Here is a 20,151-nt window from a genome sequence, read left to right as displayed (position 1 = left end):
TGGATGTCCGAGCTGCCAGGTGTCGTCGACATCTCCATCGGCACTGCTGCACTGCACACTTTTAAGAATTGGAGAGGATTATTATTATTTTTTTTTTGTAATGATTATTTTTCAAATGACTGCCATTGAAATGAAAAATCTCATGGATTCTTGTGTCAAGGCAAGGGACTCTCTTACCAACAACTGCCTAGTGTAGTTGGTGAACCGTGATGCGCTACATGCCCATGCTTACCCGAAAGTCTCGAGTTCGAATCTCCTAACTGGTACCTTCCCCCCTTCCTATCCCCCACCCCTTGACAAAAAAAAAAAAAAAAAACAAAACAAAAGAAAAGAAAAGAAAGAAAGAAGAAAAAAACAAGGAAAAAGAAGAAAAGACAAGGGACTCTCCTTCTGGTCACTTCCTTTTTCCCGATGCTTTCCTGAAGAATCGAAGGGGGAGGGAGTTCTTCGAGGTCTTACAATCAACCAGGATAAGAATATGGAATAAACAAAAATTCTCCACGACCAGAATATGTTTGGGTGAACGAGCTTCGACCTTTTATTTATACTTTTGCAACCAGACACCCTTCTTTCCCCTTTAGCCCGTGATTTTTAGATCCCAGCTGGTTCCCATTGGTTTTATATAAACAGTCCAGATTTCTTAACGAATGAAAGATCAGCGTAAACTAGGGCGGGTAGTACAGTAGTTCGATACGCATGGTAGCACCAGAATAACCTCATGTTTCGTTAGAATCAATCAACCGACGTCACGACACCAGCGTAGGAGATCAAAATCGATCGAAGTTGTCTTCCTTTCTACAATCGTGTACAGAGAGATATAGACCGATTTCAACAGTTGCAGAGAGGAAGAGAGAAAAAGAGATTGAGAGAGAGAGAGAGAGAGAGAGAGAGATGAAGATCACAGCTCTTCTGGTTCTGAAGTACAATTCTGATGGATCGGACCCCATTATTTTGGCCAACGCCTCTGATGTAAGCTCTTTCGGGTACTTTCAAAGGACAGGAATCCGAGAATTCATCGTCTTCGTTGGCCGAACCGTCGCCAAGCGAACTCCACCGGGGCAACGCCAATCCGTTCAACATGAAGGTTCCTCTCCTCGTGTGGTACTACAAGAAATGAAAAAAAAAAATAAATTTCTGCTATCTTCTTTTAATTGATTCCATTTTTTTTTTTTTAATTGCTGAAGTTAATTATTAATTCTAATTTCTAAGAGAAGAATCATTATCAGGTCATATTGATCTCCCTCTTTCTTCGTTTCTTTAGGGATCCATGCGTTTATAATATATTGATTTGATTTATGATCTTTACGTCTTCCAATTGTTCTGTACGGGTTGTTGTGGAATTAGATTTAATGGGAAATCATTTGATTTAGTTGAGTACATGGTTGTGAGAGTTTTTTCTTTTCTTGTTTTTTGTGTTTTTTTTTTTTAGAATACAAGGTTCATTCTTACAACAGAAATGGAATCTGTGCATTGGGATTTATGGATGACCACTACCCCGTCCGAAGTGCGTTCTCTCTTCTTAACCAGGTAAACTACTTCATTTTGAATTAGCTTTCTTCTCTCTGTGGTGCTAAGCAGAGCTCGTATGTTGTTAAAAGGTTAAGTCTTTTGTTGGGGGGAGGGAGGCGGCACTTTAACTTCCATTTCCTGTTATGGTACTAGATATTTGTATTTTCTCTGATACTTGGAAGATGCTTTGTCCGTTGGCTATGATAGTAGATGTGATCAAACCTTTGTATAAGTTTGAGTATTATATGAATTAGTCACGTACAGTGAATTTCATCTTTGTTGCTTTATGCAAAATTTCCCACTGCCTTTTGATATTGTAGGGCCTAATACCAAGGTAATTCATGATTTGAGTTCCATTATAGACAAGCAGTTACAAGAGGATTCAAATGAAGATCTTTACATCTTTGCCCAAAAATTTTTCCCTTCTTGTAATTAGGTTGATTAGAAGATAACTACTAATTCTGTGTATCAAATGACCTGCCAAGATGAGATCAAGTCACCTTCAAAAGTATCCATGCCAGTTAATAAAAGCTAAGGATTTTCCGTTATGTTTTCTGTCAATTGAGGCTGTGATGATTAAAAGAAATCTTTTGAAGAAATGATGTGCAAAGGGGACTGAGTTTTAACTATTAGCTAGCAACAAAATGTGCAACTTAAGGTCTCATATTTTGATAATTGATTCCCACTTCATTACAAGGAACAATATAATACAGATCCTTTTGAGTTCCTAAAGAGTCAAGGATAAGAACTGATGCAGTAGCATTATCGTGTCTGGACCGGCATGACCCACTCTGGAAACTCAGACCGAGGTGATCCCGTCCCAAAGTAGGATTCTGGTCCAATAAGGTTTGGTAGGGAATTGTCATTTTCTTGGGGTTATTTGCAATATGGGAGTTTAGGTAACATTGGTAGAGTAGGAGATTGGGTCCAATTTACTTTCCACCTTTGTTTTAGATACTTATAGGAATGGTTTGGTTTTGTTAGCTTCTATATATGCACCACTGTACCCATCAGTTAAGGGGATGAATTGAATGAAGATTATTAGTTCGTGGTATGCTGCTGTGTATGATTGTTTCCCTTCTTTTCTTTGCGCAACCCTCAAGCTGTTCCTCTTTTCAGGTCCAATTTTCTTATTCCTTTCTCAGTCTCTCTCTGTTACTCCCTTCATGTTGCTCCTTACTTCTTCTCCTCCTTCTTTCATTTCTTCTTTCTTCTGTTCTCTCTGTTCTTCCTGTTTTTTTCTTCTTTCCTGTGATGTTCTAATGAAACCACTGCCTCCCATAGGCTGAGATTGATCTCTTTCATCCCTTCCCTTTTCAGCCTGAGATTCTGGGCATCAGTTGCCTCCCCTAGGTGATTGAATCCCTGAGTGTTGTCCTATAAAACCTTCCCTGTTGTGGGAACCAAATTGGAAAGCATTGCTGAAACTGTTCTTACCACCCTACTATGTTTTAGGGGATTTTCTTGGTGGTGTTAGATGATTCTTAAATCAATCATTGGGTGCACTCAAGAGGGTTATGAGTTGGGGATCATACCCTAAAATTTCAGATTGATCTGTGATCGTATGAGTTCTCTCTTCTTGAACAGCTTCAGGTTATCACCTCTTGCTCTTGGTCAATAGGTTGAAGACAACCTCTCTACGTTATTAATTAGACCCTATTTTCCATATTTACATAAAGTGCCCCTATGGTTCTAGGTTTTTTTCCCCCATCCTTATTGTTAGTATCCAGAAGCCACCCCCACTTAAATATTTGCTTCCAATTTTGTTAATAATTCTGTTTTTTCTTCACTTGTTTGTTCTGAACTCCAGGATAATTATGAAATTTCTACTCATTTTCATATGTGAAAAATAATTCATCTGAGTGATTCCATAGTGACCCAAAAAACGGGTTTTGTGACCCGGGGTTGCATCAAGAAGAATCTGAATTCCACTAGGAATAATTTAAGTGCTGAGTCCTAAAAAGAAGTTTTGAAAGATGTAAAAAAACTCTGTATTTATTTGACTGTGTTGTAAATTTTAGAGATTATCTGTTATGAATATCCGTTCATAATAATGATTAATATTTTGCTACTCTGCTGTAGGAGCTCCTTTTTAGTGGATTAGTCTATCAGGTCTTGACAACATATGAAGGACTTTTTATTTTTCCAAAACCTTTAGAATACATGCCAAGGAGTCTTTATTTTTCCAAACGTTTGCAGTATCATTGCTTGTATCAATGAGGAAACTGACACTTTTGCCATCATAAAAAAATTTCACATCAGTTGCTGTCTTGCACAATATTTATCCATGTCATACAGATGCTGACACCTGTATTGACAACCTTTTACGTAGGGTCTTGAATACTTGGAGTATGCGTAACTGCATGGGTTGCTGAGTGGGAAAAATAAATATCTTTTTATGAATGATACAATGTTAATAGAGACTCTTCCATTGAATACTTGCTTTCTCAAAATTTGGGTGTCTTTCTTTTAGGCTTATAACAGTAATGATATTTGATCATGAAACTTAATAATCTGTATAGTATGGTATAATATGGTATGCCCTGCATGTACAAAATATGTATTTGATACATCAAAATTAGTTCCATTGGATGAATTCAAAGTCCTCGTCCAGAGCATTTGTATCTGCCTCCCCAATTTATTTTTTTTGGGGAGGGGGGGGGGGGTGACTGGTTGGTATGATGGCCTTTTGATTATGTAAGTTCTCAAATGGATTTCACGGAAATGGGCAGTTCTGTCACGCGCATCTCCAGTGAATTTACATCTGTATGGCATTTCTGGGAGCAGGACTCTACACAATATTAGCATCCATGTTAAAAGGTCGAGAGGATTAGCCATCTCCATTGTCATTCTGATTCCCTGTATGGTCCAAATTACTCCTAGGAATTTTTTTCAATCAATTGTTTTTAAGGATCATCAGGCTGGACAGTCGACTGCAGTTGGACCATCCAAATCGTCGACCTTTTAAGAGGATGGTCCATTCCTAATATCTGCCGCTCATCCCTCAAGAACTGTCATGATGTCAGTGGACCAGGTGGTTTTTACGGTTGGACCATTGGATCATTTGGACTGTCAAAAAACCATTGGACCGCTAATCATTCTTTAAATTTTCCCCCTAAATTTTGAAATTGTGGGGGTTTGAACCTGAGACTCTGCTCATGAATTTCAGGCAGGAAAGCATTGGGTCAATTGCGGCTTTTGGTTTCAAACATTCAAAACATATTATTTTTATTCAAGACAAATAAATGAAACATTAAATCTCCAATGCGGAGACTTGAACCCAGGATGTGGGGCATAATTCTAGTACTAAAACATCATAAAGCACCACTGCTGCTCATGTTGTTAGTACATGAAACTGTAGAAAACCTAGGACCTGTAACCAGTAACTTGAGAGAAAAGAGAAGATGGAAGAAGAATTGATTGTAATGCTTGAGTGCCTTAATCGACCACCCAGCCCCTTTGTTTATAATAACCAGAATTACACCTTCTCCCTACTCAAAGTAGGGATGCAACTTATTTCTAATCAAAGTAGGAATGATTCCTAATCAAAATAGGAATGCCCCCCTTGCCTATTCCTATTAGGAATTCCCATTACAACTAGGAATCCCAAATAGAGATCGGTTAAGGGGAAACAATACAAAAAAGGAAATAAAAATAAAAGACAAAACTAATAAAACCAAAGGACTAAATTACCCCTATCGGGTAATTTAGCCTATCTAAACACTCCCCCTCAAGCTGGATTATACAAATAAATAAAGAAAGAAGATCCAGCTTGAACTAAAGAAAAAAAAACTCCTAATAATGCTAACACTCCCCCTCAAGTTGGCGCATACAAGGTACTAATGCCCAACTTGAACAAAATGGGAAAAAACTAAGTTGCAGCATAATCCAGCTTGACATATGAATGCAGCTCCCAAATAAACCGTCAAGAACTTGAAAAAATAGATCTTCAAAACTTGGACAGACATGATCAGCAAACTGGGACTGGAATGTCTTCCAAAAAAGGCAGTTTTCAACAATCTTCAATAGCTATTCAATAATGAATCTTAGATTGTCATAATGATATAGAATCTTGAAGTGAAATAACTAGAGCAGCAAGCAGCGAAAACAAATTGAATCAGGTAACGAAAAAAAAACTGTATCAACCCAACTGAAAGTCCTCAAATAGGCAACAACCAAATATTGTCAATACTCTTCAATACTTCAATCTTTCCCTTACGGCAAACTCAACCCAATAACGAAGGATACCCAATGGCAATGGTGGAGAAAACTGATCTTCTATGTTTTGCACCAATGTTCCTGCAAGTTCTGCGTTCTGCAATGTTTGCAAGTGTATTGTACATAATCCCCCCCTCACGTGTAGTACACGTGGACATAATAGAGATGATGTAAGAGATAGGACAAAAACATAATATTCCAGAATTTTCCAAGAGGTGCTAAGGGTAATGGAAAAACAGGAAGAAATGGCAAATTAGAGAATACCATTAAGTTCCAAAGGGGTTATGGGTATATGCCAAAGGTATGGGATATGAAGGGAATTAGAATTATTGAAAGGAAACAGTGTTGGAAAAAGGATGGCATGGCTGTAATTTGGTGGAAATTCATTTTGAAATACAAACCAAGCCAAAGGGCAAACTGGTAATAAACCAAAATTTTCAAGGATCAATTGGGTAGTCAAATAGGGAAATGCGTTAAAAGGTAATGACAGGTCCATAAATAACCAGAATTTTGCAAGGGGCCCTTGGTAAATAAGAAAGTAATGGGTCATGTAGGGAATTAGATTTATAGATGGGGGACGTACTTGGAAGGAGCAAACTCTTAATGGCAAGATGTAAATAACCATGAGAAGGATGGGTAATAATTAAAGGGTTGGGTATTAATTACCTAATAAGTTAAAACTTAAAAGGAAAAAGAAAAGGAAACGTCATATGGGTAATAAAATAAAGAAAAAGAAGGGTAAAAAGGAAGGCTGATTTGAAAAGTAGTGAGGAGGACTTGTGAGTCACGCAACCTCAATAGCATCATCTTCAACCACTATTCTTAGCAGTAAGGAGTTGAGAGTGGTAGAGGGTAAAAAGATGACTCCATCAGTTCCTTCCTTGAAACGCAACCAGAGGGTGCAAACAGTGGCAGTTGAGAAAGGAATTTTTTAGGCAGAAACCAGAGAAAGGCAATAGCAACTTGCAAGGATGAAGCGGAGAATACAGCATTCGACACCATGAAATTCAGGGGAAAAGCCAGGCAGCGGTAACTAAAATGGCAGTCAAGATGGTTCCATGTACGAAAACAGCAATAAAATCAGCACTATGGTGGAACTGCATATCTTCGTCTTCAATCAAATAGTTGCAGCAAAGATAAAATAAAGCCAGCAGAGGAGTAAATCCCAGAAATCAAATAGTTGCAGTAGGGGTGTCTCAGCATTAGAAAAAGTCCAGAATTTAATTCCACAACCAAACCTTCGATAGCAATCGAAGTAAACAACAGCAGCAACAATTGATGAATTGATCAAAATAAAATTTCCCACAGCAATAATCAACCCTGGAAACCAGAAATCGAAGAGCACCTTCTTCTCTGTTCACTTGCTTCTCAGAAGGAGAGGACCTAGTCGAACCGAGAAACCTTCGTCTTCGAACTGACGGTACGGTAAAGCAGCTTGATCACAGGGACTCCACTCAACCATATTCTGCAATCAACTCCTTTAGAATCAATTCCAGCGGCAAATACGGGCATAATAGCACCTTGACACGACTCTCAAACCGGCAATCTTGGAGAGAATCAGTCACTAGTTGCCTACCTCTGATATCATGTAGAAAACCTAGGACCTGTAACCAGTAACTTGAGAGAGAAGAGAAGATGGAAGGAGAATTGATTGTAATGCTTGAGTGTCTTAATCGACCACCCAGCCCCTTTATGTATAATAACCAGAATTACACATTATTCCTACTCAAAGTAGGAATGCAACTTATTCCTAATCAAAGTAGGAATGATTCCTAATCAAAATATGAATGCCCCCCTTGCCTATTCCTATTAGGAATTCCCATTACAACTAGGAATCCCAAATAGAGATCGGTTAAGGGGAAACAATACAGAAAAGGAAATAAAAATAAAAGACAAAACTAATAAAACCAAAGGACTAAATTACCCCTATCGGGTAATTTAGCCTATTTCAACAGAAACATATATTATACATTGTGAATCATTTAATTAATCAAAGACCGTTCAACTGTGGCTGGACCACCAAATCATAATTGTCATGTGAAATATAGAAGATTGAATCTTTTTTACCCTGTTCTTGTGAAAAAAGTTATTGCACAAATTATCTTTAGAATTATGTTTAAGAGGGGTAAAGTGATTGTTTCAGGTGATGAGAGGGAGATTCCACAAAGTGATTAATTTTTTATGTATTTGGGCTCAATCATTAAAGAAGGAGAAAAGAGGATGATGTTACACAGAATTAAAATAGGATGGGTAAAGTGGAGAGGTGCATCTGGAGTGTTGTGTGATTGATGTATTCTTTTAAAACTTAGCAGAAAATTTTAGAGAACACTAGGACAGTCATACGACCGGCTATGATGTATGGTGCGGAGTGTTGTGCAGTTAAGAAATATTATATTGGTGTAGCTGAAATGAGGATGTTGAGATGGATGTGTGGTAAAACTAGTATAAAATAAGACATGTACAATTTACAGCAGATTTGGGAGTAGCTCCAATACATGATAAGCTATGAGATAGTCGTTTGAGGTGGCATGGACATGAACAATGGAGGCCTTTAGATGCTAAAGTACAGAGGACTGATTTGATTCGGATTGAAGGAGCTAAAAGAGCCAGGGGTAGATTTAATTTAAAACGACTCTGGGAGAAGTGGTGAGGAATGACATGCATAGCTTAGGCCTTGTAACAAGTATGTCTTTGAATACTGATTGGAGGGTAAGGATCCATATATCCGACCCCATTTAGTTGGAAAAGGCTGAGTTGGGGGGGGGGGTTAAAGAAACTCTTTTCCTTTATAGTTGCATGGTCTTGATTGTAGTATCGGTTCTGATCACTTCCTATGAACTATGTAACTATATGTGAGGGCCTTATTGCCAACCAGACTTAACCTGGCCTGTAAAGCAATCAAATGGTGGAAATACAAGAATAACTGCTTGACACTTCTGCCAACTCCTCACCGTGCTTTGTAATTTATCCTTGAAAGTTAATAATATACTCTTAACGGATTATGGTACATTTAGGTTGGCAGTTTGTTAGATCACAACCTGTATATCTGCTTGTGCATGTATACTTGCATTTCATCATTTATTTTGTTGCATAGGAGGATGATAAGATAATAAAATAAAATGGTCCCCAGGTACTAGATGAATACCAGAAGAGTTTTGGGGAATCTTGGAGGACTGTGCAGGCAGATGTAACTCAGCCATGGCCATATTTGACTGGAGCTCTATCAAAATTTCAGGTACTTATCTATGTTCTGTCTCATCATATTTAAGAAAGTAATAAGACTGAATACAGCTATTGTTCCTTTCTCCCCTTTCCTCTTTTCATATTATTTGTATCGTTATTGTAACTTTCCTACTGTCTGGTTTTAAATTATTTTGCTTTTCGCTGAGGATAACTTTTCCAATTCTTTTGCTTCAGGACCCTGCAGAGGCTGATAAGTTGTTGAAAATACAGCGGGAACTGGACGAAACCAAAATTATTTTAGTGAGTATTGCTCTTTCTACTAATTCTCGCCATTCTCTTTCATGTGTAATTTATTTTACTTATACTATAAAATTATAGTTAGGGTGTGGTTTTCTGGTGTGACAAGAAAGCAGAAGGTTGCTACCATGGACTCATTCTGACACATGGCAGCTGACTTGATGTCTAAAAAGGCTGCATCCCTCTTTTCACCCCTTTTCTCTGCGATACCAGCCCAAAGGTCATCTGGCATGTAGCAAAGAGAACCATTTCCAGGCCTTTTTAATTAAAAAAGGAAATATTTAAGGGCTATTATTCAGTGTGTAAAATGCAATACAAAATGCACGTAGAATTAATGTGGGCAATTCAGATGGTCCAAGGAGGGAGTCTGTATCTGCCACATCAACCATCCCTGTGGCTGGAAGACTTCCCAACTGTAGGCTTTCGAGGTTGCAAACTGTTGCCTTTAGTTTTTTTATTTATCTATTTTGTATCTTCCATTGAGTTTTATTTATTTTTTTATATTCTTTTGCAAAATAACTTAAATTTTATTGTTTGAGATCAATTTTTTTCACCAATGAAGAGAAGCAGTTGGTGGGCTCTGCATACATTCAGTTTTTTGGTGTATTCTTTATTGTTGTCCTTATATTGGATCTCCTTCTTTTACCGCATATGTGTTTCGTTTTGATATTACAATAGTCACTTAGATGCAAACTTGGCAATTTCTATCTAGCTGTTCATTTTTTTTTGCCTGAGAAACCTGCATCCGTGTTCCAGAAAGTATAAGGCCATAAAAGAATACTGATCAAGTATTTATAAGAAACTGAAGTTATTGAAATAATGGTTGAAAACTAATTATAAGCAAGTTCGGTATAGGTTTTGATGCAGATGAAGCAGATGTGACGGATCAGATTGGTCTGTAAGTAATGAACCTACTAATGGAAAGGAAGAGACTTCGATCTGACGGCTAGATATGGGTCAGATCTGATTCAGATCTAACTGTCAGAATTTAGTCTAATGGTGGATATGGCTAGATCTGAATTTAGATCTAATGGAAGGAATAGTAGAAAGAATGATCAGATTTTAAGAGAATAAATATCAGATATGATTAATTAGTTTTCAGAATAATAATCAAACCTAAACATCTAATTAATAGAATTTAATGAGGTGAGAGAAGAGAGAAGGGATGGTTGATGGGTGTAAAGAGAGAATAATGAGAGAAAGAAAGAAGATATTTCTTTCCAAAAGAAAAATAGGATCTGAAGTTTAAACAAGCTGATAGAGGAGAGAGCATAAAGGCTATTGATTCAGCAGTTTAAAGAATGAAATAGGAGGAGAAAAGGAAGGAGGGAAATCTTTGTACCATGGAGGGTGAGAGGGAGAGAAATAATGAGAAGAGAGAGAAGAAAAGATACAATGAGAAAGTACCCGTGGGGTGTGTGGAGAGAGAGAGAGAGAGAGCTCACAAGTTTCGAAAAAAACAATTCAATCCATTAATTCCAAATCATGGAGAGGGGGTTTGTTCCATTACTTTTTATAGAAACATAATAAAATCTCCTAAATTGACTCAACTATTAAGACTTTCCTAATTAGGCAACTAAGGACTCTAAATTTCCTAAACTTACTCAAAGACTAACAACTTAGGATCAGATAAATCCCTATTTAACTATCACCAACATGGGATCCATTAATTAAATAAAATTTTCGTGCATCCCTTTAAAACCCTACTTTTAGGATTTATATTTCTGGCCATTACAACAATAAATCCCCAAACCTATACTAAAACCTGGCCCAAATTTAAACCGAGCCTTAAATCTGGCCTGCGTTAGGTTTTCTTATTCTTTTTATTTTTATTTAAATTTTTAGAAAAATGTCATTTTTTAGTGAAGTATAATTTTTGCCACATCCTAACTGTGCTCAAGAGATCATATTGTGGGTAGCAGACTTCGTTGACCATTGGTTTCACCAGATCAAATGGATTGCTTCTGTCATATTCTTTTGGTGTTCTTTACTTTGTTTTCTTTCATCTTGGCATGTTCTTTCTTTATAGCTGGGTATGTTGCCCATTTATAGCAAAATTCATTTACCTTTCTAAATTAAGAAATGAAGAATTCATGTACTGAATTAAAGTATTTGTCCCTGTGTTTCTTCTTTTGCATGCCTTCAGATGTAATGTTCTTTTCATAGAAAATTAAAAAAAAAATCTCTGCAAATGTTCAACAATTCAATTTAATAAAAGCTTTTAAATAGATGCTTAGTGCCTGTTTCAGCTTCATTAAAGGGCTTGTATTAGGATTGACTCCATGAGGCTGAGATGGGAACACGGAGCACCTCTGAATGCACGGTGTGGGTGGGATCAACTGGCCCAAAGGTTTAATTTTTGGCTTGGCCAAGTTGATTCATGTTTTGAGTCCAACTTTGTCAAGAGTCATGGTTGGTAACTTGGATAAGAATTTAAGATTTTTCATGATATTGTCTAAGAGCTGGAGTTGTGCAACTCAACGTCTTGGATTGGGATTCATAACTTGCCAGTGTTATTGGTGTTTTCTGAAATGAGGTCTACAGTTGAAAAGCTTTTTTTCCTCTCTTTTTTTTTTTTGTTTTTGTTTTTGTTTTTTGGAGAGTTGAAAAGCTTATGATGCAGTATCGCTTCTGTGGACTGGGCCAAACCCGATTGGAGGCCCAGACAGAACTGGGTCCAAATTTGAGTTTTTGGTCAGACCTCCTGGTGAGCATGGGCTTAGCACACCACAGCTTCACCAACTGCGCTAGGCAGTTGTTGTTACCAATCAAATATATTCCAAAGATTCTAAAATTGCAATTAATGGAGGAATTAATGCTCAAGTGTTAGAGTAATTTAAAATGATTCAAAAGGGTTGGGGTTTTGTGAATCAGGACTACCATATTAGCTAGATTAGAAAACTTGGATTCGAATGTGAAATTTAAATCCAAAACCATTCTAACCAATTAGATTGTGTTTACAACAATTTGTTGGTTTTAGAAAATAATATTTAGTTTTTTATTTATTTCTATATTGGGATAATCATGTAATCTTTTATTTCATTTGGGTAGAATACATAGGAGATTGGTTTCGTAATTTTAGTGGTAGTTTTCTAATTGAGGTCTATATCTATTTAAAAAGTAGCTAGGAGTTTTATCTTTAAATATGCATGTAACCGTCAAAATATACAGAGATTGAATTGTGTTGAGAGTTTGTTTTAGTTGAAGCCTGTGTGGTCTAGGGCAGCTTGGCTGTCGTCCTCTTTCCCCCCTTTTCCTCTGGTATGATTTTCTTCCTCTCTCCATCATCCTTCTTTTCTTGTTCTCTCTTTTCTACTTCTCTATTTCCTTTCTCTGTTTTAATGTTAAGGAGTGCAGATCTCCCTCAGAAAATCTTTGTTCAGCCTCATATTTGGGGGTTGGAGTCGCTATCCCTTGGTGTCAATACTTGCAAAATTTCAGCTTGAAACCTTGCTGGAATCATGAGTTCTACACCTTAGATCAGACATGAACCTGTGCTTACCGCCAGATTTAGTTACAGACCTTAAACCCTCTTCTTTATGTACTGTTTATGTGTTGATTGGTGTATTCAATAGGGCCTTAGAGTTGAGAACCTTACCCCAAAATCCCAGAACCAACTGAACTCTAACAAAGGAGCTCTCTCCTTCATATTGTTGCTGGTTTTCCACCTCCTGTTTCAGCTGGAGGTAGATGACGACCCCCACCCCTCTACGATACATTACATTTTGGCGTTAGGTTCCTTATTTGCCCTTTCCTTTTGTCTTTATTCACTTTTATCCTTATTTTTGTGTTTCTTCCAAGATTACCCCTGATATATAAATCATAAACCCCTTTGTATCTTTTTCTCTTTTGCCTACCAAATAGCCCCTTGAAAAATCTGGTTATTACTATCGCTACTCCCATTACATATCGACCTATTTAGACACTTGCGTGGGCCCGTAGCGATCCCAAACTTGGTTTTCGAACCCGGGATTGCATTAACTTAATTGTACATTTCATCTTAACTCAGATACTATGATATTTATCTTTTTCCATCTTTTTGAATCGATTGAATTGTACCTTTTTCTGGATTTGACCATTCAGAACTGTCTTTTTGAATCAATGGAATTCCACAAATATCAACAACCATATCATCTGATTTGACCATTCAGAACTAAGAACTCACTCTATCTGTGTCCCATTCCCCTGCTTTTGTGTCGTGTATCGTCCTCCCTTACCTTTAGAATATGCTATCTTCAAATTGAGGATTTCAAACTTCCATTAGTTTTTCTTTATAATATTTAAAATACGCTGACTAAAAGATAAGGTTTAAAATGAGTAGTTAAATTAGAAAACCATTACCATACTCATTCCCATGTTTCTTTGGGGTTTGAGTTTCAACATTTAGGTGGACGTTTGTATTTGTTATGGAAATTAGATCGAGCAGACAACAAAACAATACAGATTCAACTAAATATCTTTTTTGGGAAGCTGAATTCTTAATGAGCCAAACAGAGCCTAAGTAGGCGGTAGAATGATTTTATTAATGCATCTTTATACCTAATATCATTTGTATTGAATGTTCACGTAATTGGACTTGGGAACAAAAAATTGTTTTAACATTTTTTTTCTTTCAATAACATATTTGACCACATGAGAATACATAACATTCCAATCAACTTACTTTGGTTTTGGATTTCTTGTGTATTGTCGTCGTCTACTTATTTTTTGCCATATCACAAATTTTTGGATTTGTTTTCTTATTTTTGTCATTTTTCTTACATATGTGACCACGGGACATTGTATCAAAGTATATGATATCTTTAAAACTTGAGTTAGTGACTTGTCCAAGTAAGCCCCCCTCCTCCCCGCGGCGCTTTTATGGCATATGGTTGTTTTAAACCACAGTCGCGGCAGATCATTGTTGTCCATTGTCCATGTATCTATATAGATTGATTGTACTTTGATTGTTTTATTCAATTATTTATCTATTCTTTTGGTGGATACAGCATAAGACCATTGACAGTGTGCTTGCAAGAGGGGAGAGGTTGGACAGTTTGGTTGAGAAAAGTTCAGATCTGAGTGCAGCATCACAGGTACACACATATTCATGCCCATGGTGCGGATCATTAGTGTGTCCAATTATATGTGCACATAAGACACACCTTACAATAGATGCATGTTCTAGTCATTTGTCATTTACCTATGCAACTGATATATTGTGAACGTCATTGATGAGGTAGGCCTACTGATGATATAATATGAAGATTCTGTTAGAAGTACATATTGTGAGGCTAGAATAGTAATAAAATGGGAATAAGCATATATGTATGTTCTGTTAGTACAGGGGCATTCATGTAATTTCTGTTTTTATCTAATTTTAGTGAATATATGGATATGGGAGAGGTATCGAACCATCTCTCCCTTCTCTTTAACTGCAACTTCTTCTCCTCCTTCCTCTTGTCATCTTCTTCTTCCTCCTACTTTCTTTCCTCTTCTTTATCTCTATTATCACTTTTGGTATCAGAGCACCTAGGTTTGAGAGTCGACCAATGACTTTGCAACCTGGGTTCTCTAGCTTTGTAACCCAGCAACAATAGAGGGTTTCAGGGCAAGGAATACCATGTGTAAATCACAGTGATGACTCAAAACTTTCAACAGAAGTTGCTGCAAGAGAAGCTGGGAGCTGTTAACACAATCGCTGGAGATCTCAGACTGAACAGTACTACCGCCAGGTCTGGAAACAGTTACATGTTTCTCTTTCATCTGAAACCTGTTGGAGCTGGAACCTGGTGCCTTGGAGTAACCCTGGGGTTCTCTTTAAAGCCTGTATTGGCTCAGCTGATAATACTTGGCCCTCATTCTCTGCAGCTCCCAACTTTGCTGCTCTGTTTTACCACTAGGTTTGGACTGTTGGATGTTATTCTTGCTGTGAGTGCTGTTTTTGAGTTAATCAGTGGTTGTTTGTTGCTGGTTATAGTATTTGGAGCTTGTAAGTTAAAATACAATGGATTCCTACTTTGAAAGACTCACTTGATTGGAGATTTTTCAAGTTTTTATGAGATACTTAGGGTCTTGTTGCTGAGATTTTTTTTGCTGGCTGGAGTCACTGTGTGTGTTGGGGAGAAACTTCTGTGTAGAATGTTAACTCTCCATCTGGTTTGGGTATCCAACCAGCTCCCTGTGTGTGTCTCCACACCATGTCTGAAGTTAGTGGACCAATGGAAACCTCAATTGGGGGAACAAGTGGTGTTAGTGTGTTACTCTTAGCCCAGTCATTATGGAAACTACCAGTACTCTGATATTCATTGTCAAGTTGGATAATCCAAACTACTTGGACTAGGCTCACTTTGTTAAGATTTCCCTACAAAGCCGTGGAAAGTTGGGTTACATCACCGGTGCCATCTGGGCTCCACCTCGTGATTCAGCATACCCAAGATGGGAGACAGAAAACTCTAACGGTTATGACTTGGTTGATTTTCTTCATGAAACCTGAAATTTGTAGGAGATTTATGCAATAGGATACCGCCAAAGATATTTGGGACAGCGTAGCTGAGACATTTGACCATGTTGGCGATTCTGCCAATGTTTATCAACTCTCCAGCAGATTCTTACAGTGAAATAGGGGATATGTCTATCTCTAAATACTATAATACTGATATTGGTCTTTGGGAAGAGTATGATCACTATAGAGATCTCTGTCTTTCCAATCTTGAAGATGAGGCCAAGGTTCTAGAATCTTTGAGCAGGAGCGTGTCTTTATCCTTCTTGGTAGGCTAAACCCAAAATATGAACCAACCCGGGTGCAAATTCTGAGTAAAGCCCCCCTTCCTTCTCTGGATGAAGCGTGTGGTTATTTGCAAAGTGAAGAAAAAAGAAGGGTGCTATGGAACCAATACCACCTCTTGAGAGATTCACCCTACCCTCTACATCATTGTGAAGTTGGCGTGGTGGAGGATGAGGCCAAAGTCTGTAGGGATGACAAAGATAGACTCAACTGTGAACATTGTGGTTATTGGGGCCCACTAAAGAGACTTGTTGGGATCTGCACAGACATCCCCCTAGACCAACACTCAATTTGGTGGTTTTCGAAGTCGTCGATGAGGGGGAGCCAGGGCTCACACAGTGATGGCTGCCACTAGTCAACACATGGAGCCTGCTTCGGGACCTCAGGGGGACAGTTACTCCCTCACGCAAGATGATAATATTGCAGCTTTTTGACGGGTTATGACACAGTTTGGCAGCTCTTATCCCACAGCTACGTCCTATCTCACTCAATCAGCTCAGGTACGCCGACCTTTGCCTTTCATGCCTCTACTTCCGCACCTTTCTCCTCTTGGGTCATTGATTCTGGCGCTATCAATCATATGACTAGTAGGTCTCAGTATTCTCCTATTTTGTTTGCGCTGGTAGAGATAAACTGAAAGTTGCTGATAGTTCTCTCTCTTCTATCTCTGGTAAGGGTAGTGTTTGTGTTACTTTCTCCCCATCTCTAGATTCTGTTCTTCATGTCCCAAAGCTACCAATCTTATCTCATTCAGTCATTTAGCCAAGTCCTTGAATTATTGTTTTACCTTATTCTTTCTCCTTGTCTATATCGGGATTTGATGACGGAGAGGATTATTGGTAGTGGACATGAGGGAAGACTCTACCTCCTTGATCCCAGTCCATCTTTTTTGAAAGAATCACAATCTCGTGTTTGCGGGCATCATGACAAACTGATTGTAGTACGATTGATACTGTGATGCTTTAGCATCGACGTTTGGGATATCCTCCTTTTTTGTTATGAAAAAACAATTGGCCCACTTGTTTTCCTCTGTTTCTAGTTCCCATGTATTTCATTGTGAACCATGTTTGTTTGCTAAACTTTGTTGGTCTCCTTATCCTTGGCATGGTCCTCAGTTTGCTACTCCTTTTCATATTGTGCACACTGATGTTTGGGGACCTTCTGCCACCATTTCTTTGTTTGGTTGTCGCTATTTTGTAACATTTGTTTATGATTGCTCATGTACTACTAGGGTATTTTTGTTGAAGCATAAAAGTATGTTTATAATGCTTTTTAGAATTTTTACTATATGGTATGCATCCAATTTGACACTAAGCTAAAGATTGTCTGATCTGATATTGGGTGAATGCATGTATGGGAGGGTTCTAAACCTTGTTTTATCGATAATGGTATTGTTCATCAGCTTGCATGTGTTGATACCCCCCTAACAGAATGGGGTAACTTGAGTAAAAAATCGTTATCTGTTAGAAACAACAAGAAGTTTGATGTTTGGCATGCATGTCCCTAAAGATTTTTGGTCTGATGTTCTTGTTGCCACCTTGATTAATCGTATGCCTTCCTCTATTCTTGGCTTTAAATCCCCTATGGAAATCTTGTTTCCTGCTACCTCAGGTAATACTCCTCTTCCTTTAGAGTTAGATCTCCTCATAGCTGTTCGGAATGGAACAAGAGCTTGTACTAACCCTGTTGCGAAGTTTGTTTCCTATGATTCAATCTCTCCTATATGTCTTTTGCTTATTTAGCTGCCCTTTCCTCTACTCCTATTCTCAAGAATGTCAATGAGGCCACGACTAGTCCCAAGTGGAAGGAATCTATGAGCAAGGAGATGAGGGCTTTTGAGAAGAACTGTAACTGGGATCTTGTTGACCTTCCAGAAGGAAGAGTGTCAGTAGGTTGCAGATGGGTCTACACAATCAAATACTAGTCAGAAAGCACCATTTAAAGATATAAGGCTAGGTTGGTAGTCAAGGAATATAGTCAAGTGTATGGAGTTGACTATCAGGAGATATTTGCTCCAATGACTAAGCACAACTCAATAAGAGTCCTTTTATTAATGATTGCCAACCAGGACTAGCCTTTGTATCAGTTAGATGTGAAGAATGCATCTCTCCATGGTTACTTGGTAAAGGAAGTGTATATGCAAGTTCCCCTTGGCCTCAAGTTTCCTATAGCTGAAGGTAAAATCTATCGCTTTAAAAAATCTCTCTATGATCTTAAACAAGCTCCAAAGGCTTGGTTTGAGAGGTGTAAACATGCTATTTTGAAGAATAGATACACCCATGATCAAACTGATCACACATTGTTCATCCGTCAAGGTAGTAGTAATATCACAGCCTTAATTGTCTATGGATGAAATTGTAGTAATTGGGAATGATCAAGAAGAAATAAAGAGACTCGGATCCTTCTTAGCACAATAGTTTGAGATTAAAGACCTTGGTCCCTTGAAATACTTATTGGAATCTACAGATCAATCTCTCCCTTACTTGTTTGGATATTGCTTATGTTGTTGGGGTAGTGAGTCAATTCATGCATGCACCTAAGAGTGGGCATTTGGAAGATGTGTATTGTATTCTCAAGTACTTGAAGTCTAGTTCAGGAAAAGGACTATTGTTCACCAAAACATGACCACCTACGAATTTAGGGATACACTAATGTTGATTGGGCATGCTCTGTTGCCGATAGAAGGTCTACATCGGGATACTACACCTTTGTGGGTGGGAACCTGGTTACTTGGAGAAGTAAAAAGCAATCTATGGTGGCCAGATCAAGTGCAGAGGCAGAGTTTAAAGCCATAGCACATGAAGTATGTGAACTTCTATGGATGAAGAGACTTGTTCAAGAATTGGGGTTTAAGACTAAGGGCTTCATGCTGTTGTATTGTGACAACAACGCTGCCATTAGCATAGCCCCATAATCTTATTCAACATGATCATACAAAACATGTTGAAGTTGATTGGCAATTCATCAAGGAAAAAATTGACTTTGTTTACATTTGCACTCCGTTTATGACGACAGGGAATTCCTTTTATGGATTAATTTCGTGATAATTCTCTTTTATAGATTGTCTAATGACTGTTCAATGATAAATGGGCTTTGATCACTGCTACAAGCCACAGTGCTTCTTTTATTCAAGGATGTTGGATTATTGTGCCAAAGCCAAATTATGTGTATAGTTGTCCAAATCTATTCATGTTAAGTTTTTCCATCTGTTAGACCATATGGATGTGTGCCATGTTTGAGTATGGAAAATGTAGGGGTCTTACTGAATGCATTCACAAGTGACAAGGTTGCCTTTTCATGAGTCGGCATATCATGTCTTTCTTCCTGATGATCAATCGTGTCTTTGTCATTGTTGATCATGACAGATGTGCTATCACGTTGAATTAGGTGGTTAAGATGGTAAGAATTACCTCTAGATGAGTTCACCCATTAGTTGTTCAGTTCGAAATTAACTTGAGCAATCAGTAGTAACTATTTGATATAATACCTTATGCTCTATACATAAGTTGAGATCATTTATCATGTTTCTGACTGTATGAACTCCAATGGATATGTTACAACTCATTGTTACCACTGCCATAGCAGTAGAGTCCTTTTATGTGGTATTAAGGGCACTTTTATGGGACATTTAATGCTGGCTCCCAATCTTTTGTTTGTGCCCTACACGGGCTAATAAGAGAAAGTTATCCCGTCCTTGTTGATTATCTGTCTAGAATTTTTGCCGAATGCATACATGCACAACTTTCATATTTTGAGGTGTAGGACACATGGATAATATAGATAGATATGAGGACTGCAATAGTTTGGCATTGAATGAGTTTGCGACATCTTTGAATACATGTATGTTTTAGAATCTGTGGAGCTTTTAATTATTTGTCAGAGAATTTTCAATTCTGACAAGTATATTGATGAATTTTGAAACAGATGTTCTACAAGCAAGCGAAGAAGACAAACCAGTGTTGTACCATATTATAGGCATTTTGGCTATGGAGCAACCTGTTGTTAAGTCACTGAACGATATTTCTTGTTAATGATGTTTGATTGTTTGTATGAAACAGATGTTTAACAAAAAAAGTGGGTGTGTAATGCATGTCCTTGGTTCAAATATGGTTATTTGAATATATTGGACTTCCTTTGTCTTGTTTTTTGCAAAACAAAAAACAGAAGAAAGAAGCAGC

The 20,151-nt window shown here is 37.8% G+C and overlaps 1 protein-coding gene and 1 long non-coding RNA gene across 5 annotated transcripts in view; one reads left to right on the top strand and one right to left on the bottom strand.

Annotated features, from left to right (window-relative positions):
• The window catches only part of LOC122652790, a 32,079-nt gene that overhangs the window by 7,219 nt on the left and 4,709 nt on the right, over positions 1 to 20,151 (bottom strand). The window contains exon 2 of one of the 4 annotated variants that reach the window (XR_006331648.1): positions 16,372 to 16,374. The exons of 1 other annotated variant lie outside the window; for it this stretch is intronic. This is a non-coding gene — a long non-coding RNA (uncharacterized LOC122652790). Of the gene's footprint in view, positions 1 to 13,368; positions 13,380 to 14,601; positions 14,611 to 16,371; positions 16,375 to 20,151 lie in introns of those variants that run through there. 2 more of the 4 variants (XR_006331645.1, XR_006331649.1) reach the window with 2 other exon arrangements.
• LOC122652789 (VAMP-like protein YKT61) lies at positions 778 to 20,085 on the top strand. The gene is made up of 7 exons (XM_043846646.1): positions 778 to 847; positions 884 to 1,084; positions 1,430 to 1,527; positions 8,858 to 8,962; positions 9,145 to 9,210; positions 14,196 to 14,282; positions 19,898 to 20,085. Exons 2-7 carry the CDS (start codon positions 892 to 894, stop codon positions 19,946 to 19,948), a joined length of 600 nt encoding a protein of 199 aa, XP_043702581.1. The 5' UTR covers positions 778 to 847; positions 884 to 891; the 3' UTR covers positions 19,949 to 20,085.

The sequence above is a fragment of the Telopea speciosissima genome, chromosome 2 (assembly GCF_018873765.1).
Source record: "Telopea speciosissima isolate NSW1024214 ecotype Mountain lineage chromosome 2, Tspe_v1, whole genome shotgun sequence".
NCBI lineage: Eukaryota > Viridiplantae > Streptophyta > Magnoliopsida > Proteales > Proteaceae > Telopea > Telopea speciosissima.
Note: the sequence above shows the minus strand (reverse complement) of the source record. Positions and strands in the feature narration are given on the sequence as shown.